Here is a 27,737-nt window from a genome sequence, read left to right as displayed (position 1 = left end):
CAGGTTTCAGTGGCAAAGCTGGAAGTATAATTGCTGGTCTGCACTGGGAACAGTGGTAAATACTCTCTTCCTCTCCCACTTACCTCCAGTCATGCACCATGTGTATGAAAGGCTTCTTGGAAAGAAAATGTGCTGCTTTCTTGCAGTGCACTGTTAACTTGAATCAAATGTCATTGGTTGCAGGCTAAGGACGACCTTCGAGGAACATCCATTTTTTACCAGCAGATCTCTACCTACCTGTCGCATACATGGCTGTCAAGTGTTATCTGGTGGCACGGAGAACTGACCAGTCACCTCCAGAGCCAGCTATACCCACTCCTTCCAGAGATTCCCGTTGTACGGCTCAGCTGCATCACCGCTGTTAACCCTGACCCTAAGGTACTGCCTGTGAGCTGTGCGTTTCTGTCCTCTACCATGACTAGGGCCAGTAACCAGTGTCGGCTTCATCCCATTAGTAATCTTTTCCTGTGCTCGAGGGAGAGGGGGGCTTAGGGTCTGTTTCTAAGCCTTACTTAGTACAAGTTGGGCCTCTCTGGTCCAGCACGCTCTGGACCTGATGGGTGCCAAATCCAAGCATTAGCCAAAGCATGGACAGGTCTATTTTGTAACGAGTACGTCTCTTTATTTTTATTTCGCCGAGGCAAATAAATGGAATGCTTGCAATGCTGCTTAATAATGTATGCCTGTACTGATGCATCCTACGCCTAGCCAAGGCTGATCAGCTCTCTTCATAACAATGTGTTAGTGTTGTTACACAATCGTACTGTGTTGGCTCAAGGAAATAAGTGGAAAAGTGGGACAAAACCGCTTATCTTCAGCGGCATTATTAACACTTCCACTGCTTGCTGGGCTCTGAGAAGACATTTAGGGGTAACTGAGAGCTAAAGAACACCTCAGAACACCGAGAGCCAGGAGTAAGCAAACTTGACAGGACAGCGGGAAACTTGGGCCCACTCATGCTAAGTGAACATCCAGCTAATTCAAATCCTGCCGGACCACGGATGTTGCCCAGACTGGAGAGTGCCGGACTAGAGAGGTTCAGCCTGTATTCATAACTCCCACTGCAGTATTAACACAAAAACGGCCATATGGGCTAGAGCAAAGGTCCAGCTAGCCCAGTATCCTGGCTGCCGACAGTGGCCAATGCCACGTGTTTCAGAGGAGTGAATAGACCAGGTAACCATCAAGTGATCCATCTCCTGTCACCTATTCCCAGCATTTGACAAACAGAGATTAGGGATGGCTCAGAGCCTGGCTTTGCATCCCTGTCCACCCTGGCTAATGGCCATTGATGGACCTGTGCTTGGGTCAGTGAGGATTACAAGTGCTCAGCACCTCTTAGGATCAAGCCCTTCGAAATGCCTGAGAATAAACTAACCCTGGGAAGGTGACTCTGCATGTCTAATGGTCCATAAAGATTAACCCGTTCACTGCTGTCCGGATGTCAAGTCTTCCATAATATCCGCTCAAGTGAATGGAATGCGAGAAGCGTTCGTGTGTTTCTGGTTTAATGGACGTGTCTGTTTCCTTTAGGACCTTGGACATGACACAGGACTGGCTTCTCCTATCTAATTGTGAATGGTCATAGATGCATTCCAGGAAGCAATTCTCTGGGACAGATGTTGGTTTCTACAGGACAGCTGTGCTGAGCCTCTTGCTCTCCTAGCATTTCCCCCAACAGGCAGGCAGAATGTGGCTGCCGCATTTGCTGAGTGCCAGGGGCTCCCAGCGCTGCTCAGCCCCTCTGGGTGCTATGCTGTGGAGAAGAGAAGCCAGGATGCTTGCAGAATGGTAAACAACCAGATGGCTACATTGGAGGCAATGGGTGTTTTTTATTTCCTAGTGGTCTAGCAAGACCCCAGTGAATGCACTCCTTCCTCCTTCCCCAGACACCATGCCATCACGCTGCTGCCCAGGCTCTTCACCTTGTCTGCTGGGTGGGTTCCCACCCATTGCCTTCCTGTACTTCAGCAGCCTCTGTCAGTCATCTTGTTTTCCCATCATTCCCAGGTCACTGTACGCACAGATACACAATCCCTGGAATCAGTGGACATGACAGTGTTGTTTTATGACTGAGCCGATTGCTTTGAAACGGATCATAGAATCATAGCACACTAGAACTGGAAGGGACCTCAAGAGGCATCGAGTCCAATCCCCTGCCTTCACGGCAGGACCAAGCACTGTCTAGACCATTCCTGACAGGTGTGTGTCCAAACGGCTCTTAAATATCTGCAGAGATGGAGATTTCACAACCTCCCTAGGCAATTTATTCCAGTGTTTAACCCCCCTGACAGGTAGAAAGTTTTCCTAATGTCCAACCTGAACCTCCCTTGCTGCAGTTTAAGTGCATAGCTTCTTGTCCTATCCTCAGAGGCCAAGGAGAACAATTTTTCTCCCTTCTCCTTGTGACACCCTTCTAGGTACTTGAAAACGGCTATCATGTCCCCTCTCAGTCTTCTCTTTTCTAAACTAAACAAGCCCAATTCTTTCAGCCTTCCTTCATAGCTCATATTCTCTAGACTTTTAATCATTTTTGTTGCTCTTCTCTGGACCTTCTCCAATTTCTCAACAGCTTTCTTGAAATGTGGTGCCCAGAACTTGACACAACACTCCAATTGAGGCCTAACCAGTGCTGAGCAGAGCAGAAGAATGACTTCTCCTGTCTTGCTCACAACACACCTGTTAATGCATCTCAGAATCATGTTTGCTTTTTTTGCAACAGCATCACACTGTTGGCTCTTATTTAGCTTGTGGTCCACCATGACCCCTAGATCCTTTTCTGTAGTACTCCTTCCTAGACAGTCACTTCCCATTCTGTATGCGTGAAACTGATTGTTCCTTCCGAAGTGGAGTACTTAGCATTTGTCCTTATTAAACTTCATCCTATTTACCTCAGACCATTTCTCCAATTTGTCTAGATCATTTTGAATTTTGACCCTATCCTCCAAAGCAGTTGCAACCCCTCCCAGCTTGGTATCATCTGCAAACTTAATAAGCAATTCCTCTATGCCAATATCTAAATCATTGATGAAGATATTGAAAATGCAGTACTATGCCTCTTGCAGAATTCAAATCAGATTCAGGGGTTAGTAGTTATGCCACACAAATCAAGGCAATGAAGAGTTAGGCGCTAAGATAGCACTTACAGTTTTGTCCATATTATATTCTACCTCCTTGACTGAAAAGGCAGCTTCTCTTTCATTGATGCAAAGAAAAAGTGACTTCAACCACTGACACGTACTGAAAAGTTACCCCGTATATTTGTACAGGATAAATCTGGTGCTTATTTGTAAGGCATCGAATGAAGCCTCATTTCAATCAGGCAAAGCTTTTATGCCTATCCCTTATTAGGGGAATTATAAATCATTAGAAATTGAACAGCCAGGCAGCAAACCCATTTTCTGTGTGAGGAATCTATCTCAGCTTCGCCTGCTTAGAAGAAATTAAATCAGATAAAAGGCCAGATTTTCCCTTCAATTTCAGGTGCTTAGCACCTCCTTGGATCACTCCCTTAATGATGCAAAGGCCACATCACATCATGGCCCTTTAACCAGACCAACCCACTCTTAATAGGTGTAGCTTTCAGTTACAGAACATTTTGATCTCTATAAGCTAGCTGAAAATGGCCTGATTCTCCGCTGACGGAGATGGGTGCCACAGTGGCCTCATGCTGATTGACACCAGCTGACAGTCTATCCCAAAGCCAGCATCATGGCCATTTACATGTGACAGTGCAAGCTGTAGTCATACAATCATCCAATCCCAGATCTGGAATCCCGATATCCACGAGTTTTCAAAGATAATGGCCAAAGGCTCTACAATGACATTTGCCAACTCCCTCAGTAGCCTCGGATGCATTAAATCCGGACTCGTGGATTTGTGTATGTCCAGCTTTTCTAAATAGCTCTTAATAGTCAGCCTTGTCAGCTTGAAAACTCTGGTGTAGGATCAGTGATTGTGATTATTTATCATTCATATCGTGGTGGGGCCCAGAGTCCCAGCTAGCTTGGAGCCCTGTGGCGCCAGGTGTTGGACAGATGGTTAATGAACACATAGCTCTGTCCCGGGGAGCTCCCGGTGTAAGAGACAAGATGCAAAATGATGGGTGAAAGAAAGGTGCGGACAGGAGGGGGGGAAAGAGGAAGATGGGGTGAAAATGTCATAGGATGCCTTATGCCAGCGTAGCTCTGTGCACAGGGTAACCAGTCAGTAGCGTTAATCTTTATATACCTGCTTTGTCAGAGAGAGAGGGCGAGCCAACATTTACTTTTCAGTCAGTTGGTCCAGTAGTTTCTCAGCAGATTCTGAATCCTAAAATAGATCTCTTTGCCCTTGTTGCCTTCCTTTGAAAGCCTCCGTTATTAATGCTATACATACTTTCTATCGATCCACAGCATTTCATTTTGGCTATCCAGAGCTAACTCCCAAGGGGATCATTAAATCCCCAGGTTGGGTTCAGAGTGATATAATCCTTGTGCAGGTTAGCAATTAGTGTTCCACGTCAGCAGAAAGAGGAGTGCTTCCTTTTACTATAAAATACAACTGTAAATGCATCTTCATATTAACCCTTGAGATGCCGTGTATTTGTCCTGATAACTTCCTTCTGTTCTCCTCTTCCTCCGCTCCCTAGCATCTCTATCAGTGCCCTGCGCACTAGAGGGCAGGCCCTCTCATGCTCCCTGTCTGCTTTTTCTTCACCGTCCTGCACAGAGCCACCCTGGGTGCCCAACCTGTGCTGGTTGCCACCTGTTGGGGGGAATCGGGAAGGTGGATTGTGTCAGGAGCAAATGCCGAGGGAGAGTGAGGGGTCTTGCTGGTGTTGGGGAGATGGATCGGGACTTGCTTAGCTCAGCCTCACTTGCCCATGGATGGAATGCATCTAGTGTCTTCCACAGAGCCCTGGAAGTTAGCTAGTTCCTGGCTGACTTCCCCCAGCAAGTTGAGTCGTTTCCTAAGGGTTGTTTCGTTTTTCATGTACAGTTCTAATTGGTCCTACGCAAAACTCCCATTGGTCATGTCTGGAGTTTTGGGCCCAAATTCTCCTGGGAGCAATTCCATTAGCGCTGAGGGTGCGTGTTGGCCAAAATATAATACAACTTCATACGGGGTAAGGAGAGCACTTAGGGCAGGCATGTCCAAAGTCCGGCCCGCGGGCCAATTGCGGCCCGTGTTCCGGTTTAATACGGCCCCCCAGGTAATTTGGCAATATCTATCTTTTATGGCCCCCAACGAATCCGTATGTATTGAGATGAATACATTGTAAAATCTCAGTTAATGTCAGTTGGTCTAAATCAGTTATAAATATATTTGGACACAACATGTATACTTGGTGTTATGTTCCTGTTCATATTTTTTGAACTTAAAAGTTGACAGACAACCTTTATTACCAATAATATGTAATGTACTTTACAATGTTCCTTACATATATTTCAGCTTCCTGGATTTTTTTTTTCCATCTGGCCTTCAGATATGAAAGGCAGAGTGATTTAACACCTGTTTAGATTTGTCATCCATGTGACGAAATGAAAAGTATGCCGTTTGCAATAAACTTTGCATAAAATAGTTAATTTGCATTTAATTTTAATGGTTCAAAGAATGTCAGGCAAAATGGTCGGCCCTCACGCATGTTCACTTCATCAAATCTGGCCCTCTTTGAAAAAAGTTTGGACACCCCTGACTTAGGGGCTATATGAAGACTGAAGGCATATCACCAAAGGCACACAAAATTCACTGCTGTCGTGTCTCCCCTCTCTGTTCATAGAGGCTATGTCTACACTTTCACCCTCTTTCGAGAGAGGGATACAAATGCAGACATTGGAAATTGCAAATGAAGCCGGGATTTAAATATCCCGCACTTCATTTGCATACTCGCATTATGGCGCTATTTCGAAATAACAGACGCTGTTAAGACGCGGTTATTTCAAGAGAAAACCCCTCTCTTGAAATAACCCTTATTCCTCATACAATGGGGTTTATCAGTTTTTTCAAGAGAAGGGTTTTCTCTCGAAATAACTGCGTCTTAACGGCATCTGTTATTCTGAAATAGCGCCATGACGCGAATATGCAAATGAAGTGCGGGATATTTAAATCCAGGCTTCATTTGCAATTTCGAATGTCTGCATTTGCATCCCTCTCTCAAGAGGGTGCAAGTGTAGACATACCCAGACTGATACTGCCTCCTAGAAAACAACCTGCCTGCGGAATTTGTGGTGCACAACATGTCCCGGAAGGGATCTGCTCCCATACGTGCAACAGACCAGAGCAGAGTATGAGTATGAGTTTTCAAAGATGTGATCATTCTGGTTCAATAGTAGGTGTGAACTAGCCGCCGCAAAATGCACCAGTCCAGCATGGATGACACCAGAATGTGCTTCATATCGTGGGAACATAATCTCTACAGATCAGACTTGGGAATTCTTGTTCCGAGCATTCTGAATTTGATCAGTTAGGCTTTACTCTCACAAGGGAAGAGGTTAAAAGTCCCTGTCACTTGGGACATTTCAAACAAGACAACGGAAAATACAAAAAAAAATCATGATGGGGAACTAGCACCCGTCGAATGACCTCCAAGGGCTGTTCTCTGATTAAAAATTAAGAAGCTCTTTCCCGGAGAATACATTAATGGGATATTTGAATAACAGCACTTGTATGACACAACTGACAAAACCCATTAGCGTTTTGCAATGCTTTATAAATGTGGTGTTCCTTCTCTTCTCCCAAACACACGTATAATATATCTCCCCACTCCTGCCTCTCTGCTCTGAGCCTGAATGGTATCCTTCCTGCCTTATCCAGCCACTGATCTATCTCAGCTTCGCCTGCTTAGAAGAAATGAAATCAGATAAAAGGCCAGATTTTCCCTTCAATTTCAGGTGCTCAGCACCTCCTTGGATCACTCCCTTAATGATGCAAAGGCCACATCACATCATGGCCCTTTAACCAAACCAACCCACTCTTAATAGGTGTAGCTTTCAGTTTTATCTTTATCTACTCAGGTTTACTCTTTCTCCTGACACTTTATGCATAGAGGAAAGGGGGTGGGCAACAGAACATCTTCCTTTCCCCCCATGCCCTTCTCCTATTTATTACGTGTTTCCTTATCCTCTAATCATAACTCCGGTCATCTGAAGAAGTGGGCTGTGCCCACGAAAGCTCATGATCCCATCTACATGTTTTATTAGTCTATAAAGTGCTACCAGACTATTTGCTTGCTGTTTTTTTTCTGTAACAGACTAACTCGGCTACCCCCTGAAGCTCCTGCTCTTAGCCTGTGAGTGATGAGAAGTCCCATAGCTGTAATTCTACCAACAAGCACCATCCACTAGCCCCTGGTAAGGGGCAATAGCACCTTTTACTGCCCCTTATTAGCAGCTCGTTTGCCATCATAGCTGATGGAGGAGCTCCCTTGTACAACTGCTGCTGCTGTCACATCAGCAGTTCATCATCTTCACTGCCAGCGTCACCTGGTTCTCTTAGGTTCTTGGCTGTGGAGCTGCTACCTCTAATCCTTATTTGTCAAACAAATACATGAAAATTGCATTGGGTAATGTTGTCTGGGCTCGGCGCCTCCCAGATCTTGATAGACCAGACGTTTTATTCTTCTTTTCCTGCTGCGTGTGTTCTCTCTTTGTCTTTTCTTTTCACACACTCCAGTGGGTTCAAGCTGCGCCCAGGTGTGGCCAGATGGTGCCCTTCATGTATGGATAGGACAGTTTCCAGATACCTTGGGGTGCACCATGGCTTGGCTGGCTGGGGGATCTGGGAGCTCTTGGGTCCCAGTGTGTGGCTCAGGGCTCTCCTGGCCTCTTCTGAAGCTTCTGCTAAACCTAATGCCAAATCTTCAAAGGCTTCATTGTCAAGCATCTGAGCCATGCGTTAGGACTCTGCCTTAATGGGATCGACTCTGCAACAGCACTTTGTTGTCTTCAGAGTGGCTGGCCTCTCCCGGTTGGAGTCCCAGGGAATGCTGAGAGATGGGCATGTGTAATGCCTGCCTTCATGGGGCTGCTTTGTAAAGCCAAAGAGGCACCACCGCGCTCGAAGCACAGATCAAAATCTTAATCAAGGAGCGTTACTCTCCTGCATGAGTAACACCTCACCTGCCCCTGATTAGTCAGGGCCTCCTACTGTTCCCTCCCTTCTTGAGTTGGCAGTGAGAGGCCAGCGACCAGGCATTCCTGTGTCTGTTGGACCGCCTGATGCACTCATTATGTTGCCTTGACTGCAGTGCCTATAGATGCTTCACATCTCCCCTGATTGGTCAGGCTGTTGAGTCCCCTTAAGGGCTGACTCACCCATCCTGCCTGTGAGTCAGATGACCTGGTCCGCTGCTGTACAGCGATAATGTGGCTATATAAATGAATGCCTGTCTGGAGACTTACAGTGAGCTGCTGCATTACCTTGCTCCAGAATCCCACTTCACAGTGAAAAAAACATGATGAAATCCAGATCCCACTGAAGTCAGGGGGAGTTTGAAAAGCTGACCTTGAGAATATGAACGAAATGTAGACTAACACAGCGATGTTTGCCTGAAACAAGCTTGGAGAGATGTGAATTGCTCCCACTCATCACAGTGAAGTGTTCACTCTGGAGCCTAATGATTAAAATTAACTGGGGACATGGTTAATTACTCCACAGATGACTGGCTAGCAGAACCATCTGGCTAACATGCTTATCCTCCATAGCTGGATGTGGTGGTACATAATTGGGGAAGAGGGCACAATGAGACATCTTGTTGCTCTCACAAGAGAATGTGGAATACAGTCTTGTCTCCTTCTACCTTTAAAAGCACCTCTGTACCTGTCCCAAAACGGGAAAATGAGAAAGCCATCTTTCCAGGTACATCCCTCTCCCTGCACCAAACCCTCAACCTCCTCCTGTATGTCAGTGTCCAGTGCTGCCCCTTCCGTGCCTTCCTGCGGGACAGAAACTTTAATTGCCTCCTTCCCAGCCATCCAAACCTCCACTTGCCCCAGGCTGCTTCCTTTTCAGTACTAAAATCTGCAGCACACAGACATTCCGGGAGTTCTGTAAAGTAAATGGAATTTAGTATCCAAATAACATGAGGGATTGGCCCATGTGGCGGCAGAGAGAGGAGAGAATTTAGCAGCATGTCCCAAATCCAGGGTCCCTGCCATGTAACTCTGAAGTCCCTGCGATGCACATCTGGTCTTCTGTGCTACATGAGCCACGGGTCTCGACTATGTCTCGCTGCTGGGGCCTCTGCACCAGCTTTCAGTGCCTGGGGTAGTGACCCTTCCTTTAATGCTGTCGAGACTCTCACTGCCAATGGCATTTGCACAGCTGGTCTTGGCAGCTGCCTTGTCAATGCCCTGCCACTCATCTTGGCTTAAACCCAGTGATGCTGCATGAGCTGGTGCAGACAATTCACCCTGTTAAAGCGGATGATGTGAAGGAGCTAGGAGAGCTCTTTGAGACACCCACTCCTGTGGAGGGGAAGGGGAAAGCCGGTGACTTTCTCATGGGGGATTTGAGCAGCTTTTCTTTGGGGAAAGGATGGATGGCTGAGGCTGGGGCTGTCTCATGCTGGGAAGCACCAAAGGCTTTGGGGATGAGATGCGGAAGTAGCTAGTGCTCCTCCCTGCTGGGGCTGGGAACCAGCTCTCAGCTAGTAGTGTCTGTTTGTGGCATGAAGATTCTTTTCAGATTCTCTTGAGATAATGTAACGGCCAAACCTTTTCCTTAGTTCTTGTGGGGAATGAGTTCAGAAGACCATACTACCTCCAAGAAGGGAAATAGCGGAGCTGGCTGTATTCTGGAGGACTCTCCGAGTAACTAGGCTTCCTGCTTGCATTGTTTCTGCTCTGTATTTTACAGTCCATTTCCTGCTGTGAAATCCCTTCTCCTAACTGTGTCTGGCTTCATCTGCGCAAGCTTGTCTGAAACAAAACAGTGGCTCCGAGTTGCTTTTAAATGGGTTTTTAAAGCAAAAGTCATGTTTATGTGCCGTGTCGGCTCTGCTACAGAGCAGTCTTCTCCCGTGCCTTCAGGTGACAGAAATCAGAGTGTGGCTCCGAACAACAACCGAGAGAATTGACAATTCTAAAGAAAAACACACGACGCCACCAGCTAGGAACTGTAGGCTCCTTGGTCATATTACAAATAACACTGTGGGCTTTTTTCCTGAGCCTAGGTCTGCTTGGGAAGGGGCTGTCAGGGAGATAATGAGACTGCTCCAGCCTCAGCGTAAGTCAGCGCAGCTTTGGGGCCGCTGTAATTTCTTTCAGTTGCCCGTAGTCCTCCAGGGACCATATGCTGAGTGAGACTCACTCTACTATGTCCTGCTTTGCCTCTGACACCTCTATGTGGGACACTTGGGGTGTGTCTAGACTACATGCCTCCATCGACGGAGGCATGTAGATTAGCCAGATCGGCAGAGGGAAATGAAGCCGCGATTAAAATAATCGCGGCTTCATTTAAATTTAAATGGCTGCCCCGCTCTGCCGATCAGCTGTTTGTCGGCAGATCGGGGCAGTCTGGACGCGCCGCGTCGACAAAGAAGCCTTTCTTGATCGGCACAGGTAAACCTGGTTTCACGAGGCATACCTGTGCCGATCAAGAAAGGCTTCTTTGTCGACGCGGCGCGTCCAGACTGCCCCGATCTGCCGACAAACAGCTGATCGGCAGAGCGGGGCAGCCATTTAAATTTAAATGAAGCCGCGATTATTTTAATCGCGGCTTCATTTCCCTCTGCCGATCTGTCTAATCTACATGCCTCCGTCGACGGAGGCATGTAGTTTAGACGTACCCTTGGCGGAGGAGCTGTTGATTCTGTCACGTCCCAGCAGAGAGCTCTCCTAGCATGGGAATTCTCAGCAGCCGTTGAAGGCCAGCTCCCTCCGCTTTGCATCCCGTGAGTGGTGCAAAGTGGCAGAACATAGAGACTCTCGCCCACCTTCACTAGTGGTTACAGGCGGTTTTTGGTTATGATGTGGAATCTGGTTTAATGGGGCCGAGGGACCTGCTTTCCTGTCACTTATACCCCTTTACACATTACTTCGGTTTGATCCTTGATCCTGACACAGACTGCATGTCCTTTGAACCTGCCCTTATTTACACCCCCCTCCCCACACACACACAATTTCTTCCTTACTTGAGGCTGCAGACGTGTAAATGAGGCAAGGCTTGGCTCATTTGATTTAAGCAACTCAAAGACAGTGAAATAACACAAGAAATGGAAACTGACACTCAAGATTCCTACCCTGGGGGCAAGCTGAGAGTCAGCCTCTCCCTCGAGTTTCCTAAGCTGGGTTGGGCTGTGTCCTAGCTAGAGCTGGGTGAATAGCGAGAAAGGTTTCCATGGAGATGTGGCCACATTCCGGATCAAGTTTGCTTTGACCGTTTCTTCTGCTTCCTTGAATATTCATGGCGGGAGTTTTTGTGCCAGGGTCAGCCTGCATGCATGCAGCACTGCCACAGCTCTTGTACAAGGGATGCCTCTGTGTGCATTCAGAGACACGACAGCACCAACAGTGCTCCTAGGGCCACCCTGAATCTGGTGGGAGGATGGCAGGCAGTCAAGAATGAGCAAAATAAAGGATTTCCTACAATAAACTGGATTGTTTAATCATCGTGAACAAGAGGGGGAGAGCAGGGATCTCCAGTCGCACAATGGTGCTGGCAAGGTCTCTTTCTGAGGGACACTTTGCCCACGTGCAATGGAGTGTGCACGGGTGATTGTGGGAGTGATATGATCACCCAGACACAACTACTCACCAATGCTGCAGCACAGAGACCTTCCAGAGACGGGGCCCCCAGATGGGTATCCTGCCCAAGAGCTGCTGCCCAGGACCTTCCCATCTGCTGGTCAGAACTAAATAGCAGAAGTGGGGTGGCAGGAGGCAGACCAGGGAAAAGGGCCTGTAATAAGATGGCACTCACCTCTCACAAAGGCCCCCCGCTAGCCAAGTGTGTGCCGGCACTCTCTCGTTTGAAGCTTCTTCAGCAACTCAGCCCTCCGACCAAGTCTCACACCCTGTGTGCGAAACCATAAACTCCCTCCTGGGTACATGTCTAATAGGTGCCCCCTATAGTATCCCTCAGTCTGTTTCCCACTCTGGCAGAGATTGGTGCCCCCAGGGCTTCCTGACCTGGAGACAGCGTCTTGGCCCTTACTTTGAGGGCTTTATCTCAGAGTCCCAACATAGCCCAGCCGTATCCAATAGCTCTCCATACAGAGCTGTCCATGGTGTTGCCACTTTCTCAGCCAGATAGTCACTCGTTTGCACAGCTTGAGGTCTCCAGAGGAACTGACTGACACTGGTCCTGCAGCTCCTTTTATAGGGACTTCTGGGCCCCTCATTGACTGCTTCCTTTGTAGCCACTCTAGCCTCCTTGGAGGACCTCTCTATTGTCTTTCTGAAGCAGGGTATGGCAGGACCACAGTGCCTCTGGCAGGGAGCCTCAGGGGCTGGTCCACTCCGTCACAGGGCCTCAGCAATAGGAGATCTCTGGGGTTTCCCAGCCTGCCTGGACTAATTTTCATTGTGCTGCTACTAGCATGGCACAGAGAAACTGGTGGGGACTGGCTTTTTTTTACCTTAAGTTAGTGATTTCTCACATCTGTTTCATCAGATTTTCCACAGCAAAGGAGTATGGTGTCACAGGGCAGAAACAAAGGGACAGAGCCTCCATTGGTGTAAATTGAGGTAGCATCATTGACTTCAGTGGAACCCTACCAATTTAGAGCAGCTGCGCCATGGAGTTCTGCACGTTAACACCAGCTGATCCCGGAATTCTGTTTCCATGCAAATGACTCTTACAGTGTTAATAATAATAATTAATAATAATAATAATAATTAATAACAACAAAACTAATACTAAATGCTGCTGCAGCAGCACAGCACCGCACCAGAAGGTGTCAGAGGGGTTTTAACATTACTCAAATGCATTGTCTTTGGTTGTTACTGTTTTTAAACATTTATCGAAAGGCGTAAAGTCCATATTATTTATCCACCAGAGCAGAGTATCTCTCAAATGCTTACACAATTAAACTGTGTTATATGTACCTTGTAAACCAGGATGGCCCGATTTTTGCATAATTAGCCCAAACTGTGTCCATAATAAAAATCTGAATGATGCCTTCATGAAATATCATTTCTTTTCCATGGAATACATTCTGGTGGCATCTGAGCTCAAAAGACATTTTAACTTCAAGGGTCATATTCATGTCTGGTGTAAATTAGAGTCCATCTCAGATGAAGATCTGGCTGAGAACTGATATTTCTTTCTTTAGTCAGAGAGCTAACTTCTGCTCCATGGAAATCTCATGTAATGCCACTGATATTTCTGGAGTGACTCTAGATTTACACTGCTATAACTTGGATCAGAGTTGGTCCCATTACCCAGAACTTGGCCAATAAGAATCTCCCCCGTGACCTGGAGATGCATTAATTCTTGGGGTGAATCCTTGCATGCTAATCTTCAAGCCAGAACGAATTGTTATGACTGGGAAGTAGCTGACACATCCTTACGCACAGAGGCTCAAACTGCACTCTTGCAGTTTGCGTGGTTTGCTGCACAGAAAATGTGTAAGTCCTAATAGAAAGTGCAGCATGTAGTTAATGCTGGGTAATGAAATGCCTGTAGGCCCGCCCCACGTCTACCTGAGTAATGATTGCATCTGAAATAACAGGACCTCCCAAAATGTGGGGTCTTTGATTTACGTTGCAGAACTGACCTTGGTTTCATTCTTGTAGCAATTGGCTAATCCAACTCCTCTCGCCATATAGCCCTTTGCCATGAGATGCTCAGCACTCGCACTGACAGGCGAATGCTTGGCATGCTTGCAGGTCGGATCCTGCCATTCCCCACTGCACAAAAGACCCATAGAAGTCTGTGGGAGAGCTGCATATGGAATGGTAGCCGGTTGGTCCCTAATTATGGTCATTCTCCCAAGATACCAATTGTAACAGGTCCATGCTCCTGGATGTCATTTTAAGGAGTTCTTGCACCTAATGGTAAACAGAGCAAATGATGCCATGATATTGAACTAATGAGTACAACCCTTTGTCGTTTTTCTGCTCTCTCACCGTAACGTTGTCTTTTTCACTTCCTGCCTTTGAAGGATCAAGATCATTCCCAAATAAAAGCTGTCTTTTGTGCATTTCAGGCTGTGGAGAAAGCATTTGCAATGCCAGCTGGGTTCTACTGGCAGACAGTCGAGACTGATGAAAAATACTTCCCTCACAGCAGTGACATTGGGGCTAGCACAGATTTAGACACTGAGGTAAGAGCTCCTTTCTGACTGGCAGAATGAAGTGGGTATCTGCAGGACGATCAAACTGTCATGAAATGTTTGAATTCATGTGATGGGTGCAAATAATCAAACTTTAAACATTTCTCACTCAGATCTAAATATGCCAGCCTAGCCTTTGGTGTCATCCTTTTCCCTGTGCCCATTGCTCCGAGCATGAAAAGATTCAACTCTGAAATGTCTGGGCTGGAGAAATCGCTGCCAGCCAGGTGCATATCTGTAGTGGCAGACTCTTTTTTTGAAAATCTAACCCAGCTTGACTACAAACTGATCTGCCATAGACCTTGCCTGGCTTTTAGAACTTGTACAATACAAAGCTGAATAAGTCTGATTCATTTGGGGAGGCTTTAAAGCGTCATCTTGAACTTGATCTAAAAATGCAGCAGCTGTGACTTTCAGCTAGACGGATGATTTTGATCCCACATGCCTGGCTTGATCCTACAAAGTGCTTGATGTCCACCAAAGGGCACCAAGGATTTGGGAGTGATGTACCTCTCTCTAGTCTACAACAACTCTTGTGACTGGTTCACAAGTGACCTTGTTGGGCTTCTCAAGGGACCTGCTTCTGTGCTGAAAAGAGGTCTCCGGTATGAGGCCTTGAAGAGGATGAGGAGTAACTTACTTCCCTGCTTGCGAAGTCTTTGCTAGAGGGTTTATAGGGCAGGAGCCTATGGGAAAACTCATTAGCCTGTCAGCGCAATGGGTCAATATCAAGGATATTATAACAACATCAACAGGGAAAACAACTTTTTTTGTCTGGTTGGAATAGTCTCTTTTATTACTGAGGTCAATTTATAGCTTAATGTATCATAATGTTGTACGCCTCACTATGTGTTTATGAGGGAATAGCACTTGGTGGCATTTCATTTAAAGTGTTAATTTGGCATTCACTGGAGCGCTAACACTCCTTCTTTGGGTTAGCATTCTGTCCAGAAGGGGAAACCATGAACAAGTTGTAAGCCAGCATAGCTGTACTATGCAGCTCAAGCCAGACCTTCCAAGGTCCCTGAATTTCAGGGAAAACCTGGATTCTTACATTTAAAGTATTTAGAGTCCTGCAAATCCGTGGATATCCACTTTATATCTGCAAGTGTCCACATTCGGGGATGTGGATATGGATATCCACTGCTCATTTTTGCAGATATAAAATGTGTATCTGCGCAGGGCTCTAGAAATATGTACTCCTTGAAACTTGAAGTTTCCGCTTATGGAGTGTGAAATACAGAACTGAAAGCAAGAAAAGAAGAGGGTTCCGAATTATTTTCTTTCCTGTTCAGAAACATGGATATGAACATTCAGTCCACAGCTGGATGTCTTTCAGAACTCTTTAGTTAAAGACAAGTTGAATGAGATTAATCTAGAGAACAGGCTTTTAGAACATAGACATATTACAGGATACCTGGTGTATCTGTTTTTAAATTATCTTCTAACATTGATTTTAGAATTTCTAAAACTAGCAAAAGTCAGTCATCTAGTCTAATATTATCAGAAAATGTTCTTTTACTACTGAAAAGGTAAACAGTGCATTAGGTAAATTTCATCCCTTTTCCCAAAGAATCTACAACCTAATACAAGACAAAAGATAGTACTTCAGCCCACAGAAAGCATTATGTTATTCATTAATGTTTTAAATATTTCTGATTATGTAAGTGTCAGAGGGGCCAAACACAGAACAAAGAGATAGCTCCCACCCCAGAGATTTTACAGTGCAAGTAAAAGTTCATCTACTTTTACAGTGGCATGTAAAGAACAGACATTCCATGCCCAGCTGACGTGGCTATAAATAGCATAGCAGAGTAGAGGCAAAGTCTTATTCTCAGGGTCTGTATTCCACATGGCTGTTTCCAGGTCTTCCACCTCTATACTGATATTATTAGCTCTCTAGGGTACGTCTAGACTACAGGCTTTTGTCGACAGAGGCTTTGTTGACAGATACTGTCGACAAAGCTTCTGTCGACAAAGAGCGTCTAGACTACAGCCAGTTCTGTCAACAAAGCAAGCCCCTTTGTCGACATGAGAGTGTAGACGCAAAGGACAGTGTAGCTGCAATAACACCTTCTGGCAACAGAACTCTGTTGATAGAAGGCGTTAATCCTCGTAGAATGAGGTTTATGTCGACAGAACGCAGCAGTAGTGTAGACCCAGGTATAGTTTTGTCGACAAAAGTCCACTTTTGTCGACAAAACCCTGTAGTCTAGACACACCCCTAGTGTCCTGCTTCTTCCCGGCTGCTGGAGCTTTCCTCATTGTAGTGAAGGGCTCTGGCAGGAGACAGTGCTGCCTCCCCCCTGCTAGAACTTTCCTAGATTCCGTGAAGAGCTCTGGAAGCAAGAATTGGATCTGGTGAGGGAAGGCAGCAGGCAAAGATTCCCGAGCCTTCCCCATTGCCAGAGCCTTTCCCTGCCATACGTAGTTACACACATAGGCTCCTGTGTTCTGTGCGCCACTGCCAGTGTGTGGATGTAAGCTAAGGCACAGGGATTGCTGAAGAGAAGAGCTACCACTGCCCCATTGGTGTGCGTGGCTGGTTCTCTCTAGAGCAGAGACTCAGACTGAAGCTCGTGAGCTGCAAGTGGCTCATTAACGTGACTCTTGTGGGTCTTTGCGGCCCACGATATTAAAACACCGTGGTTTCATTATTGGATAGTAACTTGGATGGACTCATCAGGATACTTTTACAATGTTATTAACCGATTGTAATTTGTAAAATGTCATGATGTATAATATATACTCTATCTAATAATGCATATACATTTCGGCTGTGTCTACACTGGCCTCCCTTCCAGAAAACGGATGCTAATGTAGCACTTTGGAATAGGCAAATCCGTGGGGGATTTAAATATCTCCCACGGCATTTGCATTAACATGGCTGCCGCTTTTTTCCGGCTTGGAGATAAGCCGGAGAAAAGCGCCAGTCTAGACGCGATTCTCTTGAAAGTAGGAATAAGAGATCCTCCGGAAAAGGCTTTATTTTCCGGAGAATCACGTCTAGACTGGCGCTTTTCTCCGGCTTATCTCCAAGCCGGAAAAAAGCGGCAGCCATGTTAATTCAAATGCCGTGGGGGATATTTAAATCCCCCACGGATTTGCCTATTCCAAAGTGCTACATTAGCATCCCTTTTCCGAAAGGGAGGCCAGTGTAGACACAGCCCTTATGTATAGCATATAATGACTACGTAGCAGCCTAGTAAATGAACCAGTGAATTCACACGACTGTGGCTCTTGTGGGTCCCTGATTAGCCCTGTAAAGCCCTGAGGTCTGAGTATCGCTGCACTAGAAGAGAGAGCTCAACATTGTCAGAAAGTGCGGTAGGAGCCATTTGACCCATTCCTCCATTGCACTCTTTGTCTGGCTGTCCAGGTGGCTGTGGTGTTGCTGTTTGAAACCCTGCTCCGAACTCCTGTGGCTGTCCATCACACGTTACAGCTGATCCTCCGCGCTGGTCTGGATATCTGTGGGCTCCGCTTGCTCTATCCCCAGCACAGCGTGCTCCTCTCTAGCACAGGTAAGGCCTCCTCTAGCTGCAAGAGCTGCTCCCCTTTAGCTGTATCTGCTCACAGGCCTGCCCAGACCTGCTCAAAAGGAAGAGGAGTTTGGGGGATCTGAGCATGGCCACAGTCAAGACCCTTCGAGTCTCCTCTGGAGTCAGATTATACCCTGCCCCCGTCTGCCTGGCCCCAGTGTTAAAGTGTTAAGTTTCGGCAAGTTTTTGCTATTTCCTCTGTTTTTACTCCCCAATACTCTTCATGTCTCTGTGCTGCTGTTCTTCTGGCCTCTATTTCTCTGTAGATGGCTGCCCCAACTTTTATCTCGGAGGCTCTGAGGAAACTGCAGTGTCTGGGACTGCTGACCTGGCCTTGCCCCAGACACGCTAAAGGGTGACCCACCCTCCAGATTCCCATGCTTTGCCAAGTGGCTTCTGCCCTTTCTTTTAACTCCGGGGGTGGGAACTAAAGAGAAGACGAGGCACCAGCAGTGCATCCACACATGGATGCCTGCAGTTAGACACTTAGGCTCAGATCCGGAAAGGTGCCTAGTTCTGATTGAATTCGGGGGAGGCAGGTGCAGAAATACTTGTGAGGATCTGGCCCTAAATCCATACCATTAGATATCCATGTTCGTAAATAGCAGCCCGGTGCCTCAGTTTCCCTGTTAGTGAATCAGGCATAATAAAACCCACCTCCCAGGGAGAATGTGAGACTTAATTACACTATAAGCCCTTCAGTTTCCTAGCATGAAAGCCGTCACATAACTTCCAAGTCCTGGGATTGCTTCTGTACAGGCTAGCTCTCCTGGGAACACTCTCGGGTCACATGCTCACGTACTCTGTATCTCTTGGGGTGGGATATTGGCAGGCTGAAAGGGAGAGAAACAAGCTAGAACTTTCCTTTCTGCTGGGTGGAAAGTCAGTCAAGGCCTGTTCAACCACTGAGAAAAGTTCTGCAGGCTCCCTGCTGCCTTGTCCCATTTGAAACCAGTGGGCCCAGGCTGGCTCATAATTCTGACTGTTGTTTCAGCAGTAGGCTTGTAATATGTTGGTACAAGCAAATGGGAAGCTTAGTAAGTGTGACAACGCAGTCAGGGTTCCCCCGTTCCTGCACCCCCAGAGCCGCAAGAACAGACTCTGCCAGCTGGTAGAATAGAGGGGCTGTATTGCTTCTCCAGGATACAGCACAGCCTAGATGTGATGTGGTTACAGGAGTCTGGGCCAGGATACTTCAGACCCCTTGAGATGGGTCCCTAGGCCCTGGATTCCAGCTCTCTCCTCAGACTGGTTCCTCCGTGATTCCAGCCCAAGACTGGCTCTTCTTCCAAGCCCTCAGTTCCTTTGTTCAGCCTCTTCCCTTAGCTTGTAGAACTGGTTTTAGCCACTGCCCTGGGGTGGTAAGGCGCCCCCTGCTGGGCCGTGCTTACAGACAGCTGCCAGTGGGGGTCACCCACAGCCTACAGCCCAAGCATAGCAACCAGCAAGGAACTTACACAACACCACAGTAAGGGTCTGTCTACACTACCCCCCTCGCTCGAACTAGAGTGGTTAATGTAGTCATACGAACTTGCAAATGAAGCCCGGGATTTGAATTTCCCGGGCTTCATTTGCATGTTGCCGGGCGCCGCCATTTTTAAATGTCCGCTAGTGCATTTAGGTAGTTCGGACTAGGCTTCCTATTCCGAACTACCTGTACGTGGAACGAGGCATACAGGTAGTTCGGAATAGGAAGCCTAGTCCGAACTACCTAGTTCGTGCCGCGTGTAGCCGTGGGCACGGAGTCCACACTAGCGGACAATTTAAAAATGGTGGCGCCCGGCAACATGCAAATGAAGCCCAGGAAATTCAAATCCCGGGCTTCATTTGCAAGTTCGTATGACTACATTAACCACCCTAGTTCGAGCTAGGGTGGTAGTGTAGACATACCCAAGGTGAATAAAAAAAATATAAAATCATAAAATCCTCATTCAAGCACAGAAGATTGGCAGAGCTCTGCTGAGTTGAGATCCACAGCACAGGTCTGAAAACTGGCCTTTGCTTGAACCGTGAAAAAATACAAATATATTTCTGCTTTCAAGTATTTTCAGCCTCTTCCTCCTTTATTTATCTGTTCTGTAGTGCCTGAGATCACCCTTCCAGTTCATCTGCATGAATTCATGTCAGCAGTTCCTAATTCTCATGCTTCAGGCCTTCAGTCAGGCTGCTGCAGGGATCAGGAAGGGTTTTTTCCCTCAAAATGTGTTTTGGGTTTGTTCTTATTTTTCCCCCTTCTACTGCAGCATTAGTGATGACCATCGCTGGAGATGGGACACTGGGCAGGGTGGCTGGTACCCTGAGATGGTGCAGAGAATTCGCTTAGTTAAACGCATGGCCAGTGGGTCTTGTTCACATGCTCAGGATCAAACTGATCCTGAACTTTAGGGCTGGGAAGACATTTTCCCCCAGGTCATATTGGCAAAGAACAGGGGGTATGTCTACACTACCCCGCTAGTTAGAACTAGCAGGGTAATGTATGCATACCGCACTTGCTAATGAAGCCCGGGATTTGAATTTCCCGGGCTTCATTAGCATAAGCGGGGAGCCGCCATTTTTAAATCCCCGCTGCTTCGAACCCCGTGCAGCGCGGCTACACGGGGCTCGAACTAGGTAGTTCGGACTAGGTTCCTACTCCGAACTACCGTTACTCCTCGTGAAACGAGGTGTACCGGTAGTTCGGAATAGGCACCCTAGTCCGAACTACCTAGTTCGAGCTCCGTGTAGCCGCGCTGCACGGGGTTCGAAGCAGCGGGGATTTAAAAATGGCGGCTCCCCGCTTATGCAAATGAAGCCCGGGAAATTCAAATCCCGGGCTTCATTAGCAAGTGCGGTATGCATACATTACCCTCCTAGTTCGAACTAGGAGGGTAGTGTAGACATACCCTAGGAGTTTTTGCCTTCCCCTGCTGTATGGGCCACAAGTTGTTGTTAGGTTCATCTGGGTATATCTCACCAGCTCAATTTCCTGCCATTACAGGGGCCTTGGACACTGGTGCACCCCTAGCCCTCCATGGCACCCAACAAATCCTGCATCTTGGCAGGGGTTTAGACTAGACAATGCTGGTGGGGGCTAACTAGGTGAGGTTTAATTTAATCAGCCCTAATTAGACCTGGTTGCGTGGAGGGCTCAGGCCTGCTGCATCTCCTCCTGCCTGAGCTGCAGGCCAGTGGGAAAACCTGGGCTTGCGTGTGTTATTGCAAAGCATCGGCCCTGCCCACACAGGGGAAGAGATCGCAGTGTAACCGGCAGTGCCAAAGCAAGAGCCTCCAGAGGTGGGCAGGGACCCAAGGAGAAACAGCTGGCAGACTGGAAGGGGTGCTGGAGAGGCACTGATCAGCTGTCAGACATCTCGGCTGAGTAATGAACTGAGAAGAGACCTTGAGTGGAGTGAATGAGCCGGAAAAGGGAGATTCCAGGCATTAGTCACATGTGTTTATCTTTCACAGACAAGCTGCCTTCTGCTTACGCTCCAGAGGCTGGCAAGGTACCCCCTGTGCTGGCTTTAGGTGTGAGAGGGCCGAACGCCCGGAGCGCCTTGCAAGATATCATAGGGCCCTCGGATCCACAGCTGGCCCGCATGACAGACGGCAGCTCCATCAATGCCATCTACTGCAGGAGCCACGCTGAGCCCCTCGCCTACCTGCCCCACACAGACAGCCGCGTGCACAGGGAGCTGTGCCTCTATTTCGGAGGGAGAGCATGCTGGGAGGAGGTGCTTCTTGCTGGTGTCCAGAATCCTGCCTGCAAATATAACAAAACCAGGTGACAGTCCCGTACTGCCGGCCTGTGCTACATGGGCTTTTGCTTCAGGCCCTCCTCTTACTGCACTCTTCCCCAGGCTGAAATGTCCACTTCCCTCCTTGCCCTGCAGATTCCCTGACAGGCTCAGACACAAACAACCCAAGGTGGGGAAGACGTTTCAATGCTGTAAGTCTAAATGGCAGGACACGCTGGTGTCCCATGAGGATGTGTCAGTCCCATAGAAGAGATCCGGGTGGGGAGTAGAGCACTACCCCTCTCTCCACAGTGGCCTCTTGAAGTCACATCCCTCTGATTGTCCCTTGGAAGCAGGGTGTAGTGGGGGCATCCACCCCACAGAGCAAGCAGCTGGGATGTGAAACTCCCCCTTCCTCAGTCCCTCTCTTGGGTCTCTCCAGGCAAGGGGAGAGTTGGCTCCTTTTAATGTTTCCTGATGAACTACATTGTGCGGAGATTCCCCTGGTTCAGAAGTCCCATGTAAGCCCTGAAAAGTCCCTTCTGAAGCTGTGAAAATAGAGCTATTGCTGCGACAGCGGGACGAGAAATAGACAGCACATGGGCCTAGCATTGTCTCTACACTGAGGCAAATTACATCCTCTCTGAGTTCATGCCCTTGCTCATTAAGGGTTGTTTCCTGCCGTAATGCTGTCTGGGGGTATGTCCACACTGCAGAGTTTTTCCAAAAAAACTTCACTTACGTCCACACTGCAATCGCGTTCTTTCAAAAAAAAATGGAAAGAACAGAGGGGGCTTTTCCCAACATCGGTAAACCTCTTTCTACGAGGAAGAAGCCTTTTTCCAAAAGAACTCTTTTGCCACTCTGTCCATGCCACTCTGTCCATAGTAATCATGGCTTAAATGCGAGATAGCGTCCATTCAGTGTGGACACTATCTGTCGAAAAAGCAGATCGCTTTCTTGATGAGCTTTTGCTGTGTGGATGCTCTCTTTTGGAAGAAGTTTTTTCGGACGATCTCTTCCAGAAAAGCTTCTTCCAGAAGAAGCCTGCAGTCTAGACATAGCCTGACCGAATTTAGCTCAGCATGATCCTTATCACTGAATCCAATTAACATTTCTTGGCTTTAAGACTGAAAAATTTTCCCTCTGCTAAAGGGGTTTGGTTTGGTTTTGTTATGGGTCCTTCCCCCCTTACCAATAGGAAACCCCAGTGTAACATAGCGACACAGTGCTAAGAGTTTGGTCCAGCTGGAGTGCTTCACTGGCAAGAATATAGATTACATCTCCAAGCTCAGCTCCTTAGGAGAACCCACAGCCCTTCCTGTCAGCCTCCTGTGCATTGAAGACCTCTCAAGGGAAGGGGGCAGGCGCGCTTGCTTTAGCAGTCCGTGCGTAGCAGGCTGGCCCCCATGATTCCCAGATTCCAGTTGGCACTTCTGTTAGTCCCTTGGCCTTTGAAACCACAACATGGGCAGGGGCGGCCCTAGACTAGCTGCCAGCAACTGGCGCCCTAGGCAAACCATGCAATCGGCGCCCCCACCTCCAAACCCCTCAATGATATTGCGCCACCATTTGGCGCCCCATTTAACTTGGCGCCCTAGGCGACCGCCTAGTTCGCCTATATGGACGGGCCGCCCCTGAACATGGGTTTGCCCTGTTGTGCTTTGTTCCCTTCTGGAAGGAGGGAAGGGAGGAAGGCATATTGGGTATTTCACTGCCTTGGGCACCACTGCCAGGCCCAGTTTCTAACAGCTTTGAAAGTGCTTGACCCAAATTCCAGTCTGATGAAATATTCACCAGGCAGTAGCAGGTTTGAGATATCACAGGACAGGAAGGACATTTGAGCTGTGGCCTGGCGTGTCTCAGCTCCTAGTTGACCACGTCGCATTAGTCACTTTTGGTTGATGAGAGCGAGCTGGAGAGAGAGGCTGCAGTGAAGGAAAACATCCAGTCTGTGTACAAACCTCTGTGTGCTCCGTACAGACAGGGGACTGAAGTGGCACTTCCAGGAAAGCGGTTTTAGAAAAGCAGCCTCCCTCTCCTTGGGGTTAGTGGGCAAAGCTGTAAGAGCCTTTCCCAGCTTTCACTAACTCTGCTGTTCTCCTCAGGCCTCAGAGTCCAGTCTCCAACAGAGCCACTGTTGACCAAGAGCGGGCTGATCTCCAGGACATGGCACCATCCAGGCCTCCAGCAACCCTGGTCTCGACCACCAAAGGTCATTTCTGAGGAGCAAAGCTGGAGATTTCACTCGCAGCCCAGACTCCTTCCTGCGTAGCCGAGGGTGTTACTGGGTATCTTATTCCTGCCCCATATGTCCGTGCCGTCCCGTCCCAGTGCGCACCTCAGTGCTGGGCCCTGGCCACAGGAACAAGAGTCGGGAATTAGTGTGTGAAATGGGGCATGCTTCTTGCCCAGTGTGAGGCAACCAGAGACTGGCCTGCCCCCACCCCCCGCCCTGTCCATGTGAGTAGCTACTAGAGGCCTGCTGTCCAGATACTGCTCTCAAGGGCCTAAGCAGTGCAAGGTTTCTAAACGCTTTTGCTGTCCAACATTAACCGGTGATCAAATGGCTTATTTTAGGCTTTGGTTTTACTTGGTGACTTGGCAAACTCCCAGAAGTGCTCATTCAAGTTCAAAATGGATTGATTAGAAAGAACAAGGTATCAAAACAGGCATTCAGAGTGGAACTGTGGCTGAATGATTGTACAAAACCAAACCTTTAAATCCTTTCTCCATTTGGAGACCAAATATCAGTGACTCTTATTTTCAGAAAAGCCTTTGATATTTTACTCTCAGAACCGGTGTGTCCAGGTGTGACGTAGTGGGGGTACCTGGCTGGTTTCTATGCTGCTGGCTCTGGGGGAACCCCCACTGGCTGTCGTGGGGACCACGACCCAGCAAAACAGGATGAGTCACTATGCAAACCAGTGGCCAGACACCCCCCATGGAGAGGAACAAAGGAAGGTGGAATGCTGCCTTGGCTGGGGGGCAGGGCTGGAAGTTAGTGAGTTGGTTGCTGGCTGTCGGAGGGCATGGAGGAGAGCCTAGGGGAAGGGGCTGGAGTTTAGGGGCCCAGTCTCCCCCATCTCAAGGGGGCCTGAGGCATCCTAGCCCAGTTCCTGTGACCAGACTACATCGGTGCTGCGCTGTGCTGGAGGAGCAATAAACCACCCTCAATTCCACTGGCTGGTGCAGTCTGTTTGTGCCATTTCGGGGTGCAGGAGACGGGGAACCCCCAACGCGCCGTCACACTGGTGTCAGGAGCGGGATGCACTGCACCCCGTGGATGGAGCTTCCAGCGGCAAGCGACAAGGCGCAGTAGAAGCAAGAGCCCTGGAGCCAGGCGTGCTGGAGACAGAGCGAAGCGGTTCCTGGGAATCGTGGGGCGCTGCAGCACTAGACTGGTGAGTCTGCACCGAGGGGCCCAGCGGGCAGATGGCCTACGCCCGACTCTTGAAGGCAGAGCTGGTGGGGCTGTGCAGAGAGAGGGGCTTGCCTGTGCAGAAAGCAACCAAGGCCCAGCTGATTGCCCAGCTGGAAGATAATGACCAGCCACAGGGCCAGGATCTTGTCCCCAGGGGAAGCAGCCAGACCCCCCCTGAGAGTGTGTCAGGCTCAGAGAGGGGGAGGAGCGCTGGAACCCAACGGAGAGATGAGACAGCGTCTCCCGGGAGGCCTGCAAGCCGTAGCCCATCTAGGGCAGGGGACAGCCCAGCGGAGCTGCGGCGCCTGGAGATCCAGCTGCGGATCAGGGAATTGGAAGTAGAGGACCGAGAGAAGGACCGCCAGGACCGAGAGAAGGAGCGCCAAGATCGAGAGAGGGAGCGCCAAGATCGAGAGAGGCAGCGGCAGCATGAGCTGGCCATGGCAGAGCGGAGAACCGGCGGGGCACCGGCTGCGCCAAGTGCGGATGGGCCCCAGGGTCCCAGGACTGCCAGACGCTTGGAGAGGCCCGTGGTGGCCCAATTGAAGGACATGGGTGACATAGACGGGTTCCTCAGTACCTTTGAGAGGGCCTGTGGACTGCAACGGGTTCCCCCAGCTGACTGGCTGCAGGAGCTCATCCCCGCACTGAGCCAGGAGGCGGCCGGAGTGCTCAGTCAGCTGGAGGACCTACAGCCAGGGGATTACAACCGAGTCAAGGAGGCCCTGCTGCACAAGTTCGGGCTGACCCCCGAGATGTACAGGAAGAAGTTCCGGGGGGTACAGAAAGGGCCACGGGAGACCTATGTGGACCTGGCCTCCCGCCTGGCGCAATACTGCCGCAAGTGGGTGTCTGGAGTCGGAGCCCAGACCGCAGAGGAGCTGCTCAAGCTGGTCATGATGGGGCAGTTCTATGAAGCGTGCCCACCCAAACTGAGGCTGTGGCTCAAGGACCGGAGACCAGAGAACCCCCAGGAGGCCGGGAGACTGGCGGATGAGTTCACGGAGAGCCGGTCCGGGTGTGAACGGGAGTCCCGGAGAGAGAGGGAACCGCGCAGAGACCGGATCTCGGCTGAGCGACGGAGGGAGTCAACTACGGGGCGAGACCAAGGAACAGGTCATCTGTGCCCCAGAGAACCAGCCAGGGCCGGGACAGAGACAGCCCAAAGCCTAACTTGCCATCGCTGTGGGCAAAAAGGCCACAAGAGGGCTCAGTGCACCAGGTCCCAGGACCGGGGACTTTCCAGGGTTAACTGGCTGGGGCGGGAGGAAGGGCAGGCTGCCCCAGAGGCAGGGGCTGGCAGGCAAACCTCAGCTCAGAGAGAGGGGAAGGATGCTCAGTGCACCTCCCCTGGGAGGTCTGATTCTCAGGAGGCGGATTTCTCCGTGTACCGGGTGGGGGCAGGACGGCCCCTGCGGAGCGAGTGCCTCATACCCCTGGAGGTGGATGGTAGGAAGGTGACGGGCTTCTGGGACACGGGGGCGGAGGTGACTCTGGCCCGATCCGACATAGTGGCCCCGGAGCGGATACTACCCCACGCGCAGCTGACCCTGAAGGGCATAGACGGGTCCCCGTTTAAGGTGCCTGTAGCCCGGGTGCATCTGAAATGGGGGGCGAAGGAAGGCCTCAAGGAAGTGGGGGTGCACCCGCACTTGCCCACCGAGGTGCTGATGGGGAATGACCTAGAGGAGTGGCCCCATGAATCCCAGCGGGCTCTAGTCACTACCTGGAGCCAGAGCCAGCGGGGGGCTGACAACGTGGGTCCAGGGAAGGACTCCTGGCAGCATCCTCAGGGTCCCATCCCAGTGGACACGGGGTCCAGCCAGGCTGGGACTCCGGACCTAGGCAGAGGTGGGGGACAGGCCCCGATCCCTGCCTCAGCAGCTGAATTCCAGGCTGAGGTGCAGGCAGACCCCTCCTTGCAGAGGCTGAGGGACCAGGCTGGCCTCCATGCAGCTCAGCCCCGGGGGAGAGGTGGCCAGGAGAGATTCCTGCGGGAGCGTGGGCTCCTGTTCCGTGAGTGGCTTCCCCCCAGGAAGGCGAGGGCATGGAGGGTAGAGCGGCAGCTGGTCGTCCCCCGAAAGTATCGCCTCAAGCTGCTGTATTTGGCCCACGATGTCCCCGTTGGGGGCCACCGGGGGATCCGGAGCACCCGGCTGAGGCTGCTCCAGCACTTCTATTGGCCGGGAATCTTTACAGCCGTGCAGCGGTACTGCCGGTCCTGTGACTCCTGCCAGAGGGGCGGGAAGGCCCAAGACAGTAGGAAAGCGGCTTGGGGGTCTCTACCCCAGATAGACCCTCTGGGCTTGCTGAGAGAGTTATGGGAGGGGAAGTCCTCCCTGGATGGAGCATCGGGGGTGGAAGCCGCCCTGGCTGTCCAGAGAAGGCTCGCTGGGCTCATGGCCCCGGCCCGAGAGACCCTGGCCAGAGATCAAGGCCAGCGGAAGGGTGGGTGTGACCCCCGAGGACAGGCCTGTGCCAGTCGCCCTGGAGCGGGGCGGCGAGTGGACAGAGGGAAGCCAATTCATGTGGGGCCTCGCCACGGCCGGCCCGAGTCAAGGGGAGCACCCATGTCCCCAGGGCGGGTTCCCACGCAGAGGACCCGAACTTCCCTAGGTCACGAGCGGAGTGACCCTGCTCAGTTCGCTCTCGGAGGGGGGAGAACTGTGACGTAGTGGGGGTACCTGGCTGGTTTCTATGCTGCTGGCTCTGGGGGAACCCCCACTGGCTGTCGTGGGGACCACGACCCAGCAAAACAGGATGAGTCACTATGCAAACCAGTGGCCAGACACCCCCCA

The 27,737-nt window shown here is 49.7% G+C and overlaps 1 protein-coding gene across 5 annotated transcripts in view; it reads left to right on the top strand.

The window, feature by feature from the left end:
* Positions 1–27,737, top strand: part of DNAAF8 (dynein axonemal assembly factor 8) — a 119,469-nt gene that overhangs the window by 49,003 nt on the left and 42,729 nt on the right. For all 5 annotated transcript variants that reach the window (XM_075899063.2, XM_075899067.2, XM_075899060.2 and 2 more), the window contains 5 exons: positions 184–378; positions 14,132–14,248; positions 17,637–17,781; positions 21,247–21,562; positions 23,624–23,730. In XM_075899063.2, the coding sequence (XP_075755178.2) occupies positions 184–378; positions 14,132–14,248; positions 17,637–17,781; positions 21,247–21,562; positions 23,624–23,730 (880 nt within the window). The remainder of the gene's footprint in view (positions 1–183; positions 379–14,131; positions 14,249–17,636; positions 17,782–21,246; positions 21,563–23,623; positions 23,731–27,737) is intronic.

Source organism: Pelodiscus sinensis, chromosome 15 (assembly GCF_052426305.1).
Source record: "Pelodiscus sinensis isolate ZL-2025 chromosome 15, ASM5242630v1, whole genome shotgun sequence".
NCBI classification, from domain to species: Eukaryota; Metazoa; Chordata; order Testudines; family Trionychidae; genus Pelodiscus; species Pelodiscus sinensis.
Note: the sequence above shows the minus strand (reverse complement) of the source record. Positions and strands in the feature narration are given on the sequence as shown.